At 37.6% G+C, this 3199-nt stretch overlaps 1 protein-coding gene across 1 annotated transcript; it reads left to right on the top strand.

The window, feature by feature from the left end:
* The first annotated feature begins 286 nt into the window (after nucleotides 1–286).
* On the top strand, nucleotides 287–1477 carry LOC117905534. The gene is made up of 3 exons (XM_034818438.1): nucleotides 287–522; nucleotides 617–962; nucleotides 1022–1477. Exons 1-3 carry the CDS (start codon nucleotides 287–289, stop codon nucleotides 1475–1477), a joined length of 1038 nt encoding a protein of 345 aa, XP_034674329.1.
* Nucleotides 1478–3199: the final 1722 nt, after the last annotated feature.

The following is a 3199-nucleotide window of genomic DNA, read 5'->3' as shown; positions in this document are numbered from 1 at the left end:
TTTTAAGACTTTAAAGTTACATTTTTTTGTATATACATTTTTTAAAATATAACTTTTTCGTATGGGAACATAGTATATTGTGAGATGAAAAAACTTTTAAGATCACATTGAATATGCATTATTGTTTGTTCAACAATATAAATTTGTGCTTTATTTCAATAGGTTGATGGATGCCACAAATAGAATATACTATTATATTTTCGTGGGAGGCAAACTTGTCCAAAAAAATGATGGCCTTTGGGAATATGTTGGTGGAAGAAGCAAAGGTATTCACATTTATAAAGGAATGACATTTGAAGAATTCACTCACAAGGTCTTAGAAAAATTCGACATTTCCCTTCATGTGAGGAGGATGCACTACACCCTCAAGTTTAACCCTAGAGTCATCCAAGATTTGGAAGATGAGGATGACTTGGATAACGTGGTTTCCCACAGTGATGACTTTGCAAATGTGTACATAGTCAAGTCACCTGGTGTGGAAGCCATAGAGGCAAATATACCGAATACACAATTGTCACTTGGGTAATGCGTTTTCACTTGGATGTCTATTTAAAATTTTATGAATATCAATTTTACGCATTATGTAGTCTAATTTTGGTTATGAATGTAAATGCAGAGGTCCACATCCTACGTTTCCTTCGTCTAATGCATCATGCGATGTAAGTCCTAATACTATGATGTTACCAAGAGGTTTTGCATCGCGTTGTGCAGATAATGAGTACACCCCTTTGGAATCGAATCAGTTTCGTGAGGCAATATTAGGTTCTGGACATACATTTAAGAATGCAAATGAGTTTCGGAATGCAATATACCAAATGTCATTAGCTGGAAGGTTTCAATACAAGTACAAGAAAAATTCACCTACTCATATGTCAGTAAAGTGTTCGGTTGAGGATTGTCCTTGGAAGATAACAGCTCATGCTGTTGAAGGAAATGAAATATTGCGAGTTTATACTTACCAAGTTAATCATAATCATATAGCTCAAGATGAGTGTTCATCTAAGGTGCGGGTTCTTCCAAGAGAGGTGTTGTTGTTGTTGAAGACGTGTTTAGAACAACTCCAGAATACCTTCCTCGACAAATTTGCAAGGATTTTGAACGTGATCATGGAGTTCAATTGACTTATAACCAAGCATGGCATCTTAAAGAGAAGGCAAAAGAGCGTTTATATGGATCTCCACGTGCGTCCTACGCGTTTTTGCCTTGGTTATGCCATAGGCTAAGGGAAATTAACCCTAGAACTATTGTCGAGTACACTTCTCATGAAGGTCACTTCAAGCAATTGTTCATTGCCCATGCATTTTCAATTCAAGGGTTCACCATGGGGTGTCAACCGGTATTGGCTATTGATTCTTGCCACCTAAGTGGTCCATACAAAGGAGCTCTTTTGTCTGCCATTGCATATGATGCAGATAATGGAATGTTCCCTCTAGCCTTAGGTGTGGTTGGTTCAGAAAATTATGAGGATTGGTACTAGTTCTTGGAGAAATTGAAGGGGATCCTAGATGGTCAAGAAGTAATTATTATACCAGATAGACATCAAGGGATATTGCGTAGTGTTTCGGAGTTGTTTGGGGTAGAAAATCACACCTATTGTTATCGACATGTGAAAAAGAACTTTTCAAGCTTCTTCAATAGGCAAAACATTAGGGGAAAGAAAAGGAAAGAAGATGCTTTGTTGCTTTTAGACAACATTGCATATGCTCGGTTGGAAATAGACTACAATGAGGCGTTTGAAAAACTTGTGCGTTTTAATGGCGACCTAGCAAGGTGGGTTGCGGAAAATAGTTCGGAGCATTGGGCAATGTCTAAGTTCCTTAAAAAATGTTGGGATAAAATGATAACTAATATTGCAAAGTCCTTCAATGCGTGGTTAAGAGATGAACGACACCAAAAAATTTATACGTTGTTGATGATGCACATGGATAAGCTTGTAGCCATGTTGGACACCCATATGCGTGGTACAGATAAGTGGAAGAGCACGGTTGGACCCAAAACAGAGGAAAAGCTAATGTCAAATATCACGAGATCTGCTCCGATTACTGTGATGCCCTATTTGGGTGGGACGTTCAAGGTTTTTACTGGAGATGTTTATTTGGTTGTGGATATGCAGCAACATAAGTGTACATGTCTAACATGGAAAATGTCCGGGTTGCCATGTCCACATGTATGTGCTGTGATCCGCACATTGAGACACAATGTGTATGACTATATCGACCCATGTTTTAAAGTCTCCACCCAACATTTGATTTACTCAGGTCAGTTTCAACCATTACCAACACACAACATGCCTAAAGTTCGTGAGGCTGGGACTTTGCAAGATGGCCAAGGCAACGTATTTCCTAGTCTCCAACCCCCGTAAATGAGACGTCCTCTAGGAAGACCCCGGCAAAGGCGTATTGAGTCACAATTTAGCCATAAGAGAGCTATTCATTGCTCTCGATGCAATGGCATAGGTCACAATCGGTCTAAATGTAATAACCCATTGCCGTGACATGTTCATTTCTTTGCTTGTAAGGTTTTCATTTTGTGTACGATCCCTCATTGTTCCATTATTTGCTTTATGGTCATGGGGTTGTTGCTTTTGGATGTTATGTATTGTCCTTATTATAGACATGATGCACTACTTTTTTATTTTTATTTTATAAGACTACTTTTTAATTTTCATTATTTGGAGTTGCTTTCATTATTGATTTAATTTGAAATTGCACTTTCAATGTGGTATCCTTTAACTTGATGTATACTTTCACTTCCCTATTTTAAGTATGTCCTACTCACATCATTAGATGCGTGCATTTTTCTTGTCACTTAGCTGAACTTTCATAGTATTGTACTATACTTGCTGTCTAGTTATTCAGTTGGTCAGTTTAGCTGTGCATAACATTCTACTTTTCTATGCCCAATGATGCAGTTATAATATTAATAATGGCTGGTAATGGCCTAGATGGTTCTGCTGCCAGTTCACTCCCACTCTCGGTATGGTTCATCATACTTGCTTATCTTTGTTGTTTTTTGCATTCTTCCGTTGCCAACATACTATTTGAGAGGTTTTGGCTTCTCTGGTATAGTGCCACAAGACCATTTTTATCAAAAAATGGAGCACCTAGAACTATAATCTATAGTCATGCAATTTTAATGTATTGTGAGAACATAAATCAGAATGCATGTTGGTATCAAAATGGGTAAATTTTCATTTTAT

Source organism: Vitis riparia, chromosome 18, assembly GCF_004353265.1.
Source record: "Vitis riparia cultivar Riparia Gloire de Montpellier isolate 1030 chromosome 18, EGFV_Vit.rip_1.0, whole genome shotgun sequence".
In the NCBI taxonomy this organism is placed as follows: Eukaryota; Viridiplantae; Streptophyta; class Magnoliopsida; order Vitales; family Vitaceae; genus Vitis; species Vitis riparia.
Note: the sequence above shows the minus strand (reverse complement) of the source record. Positions and strands in the feature narration are given on the sequence as shown.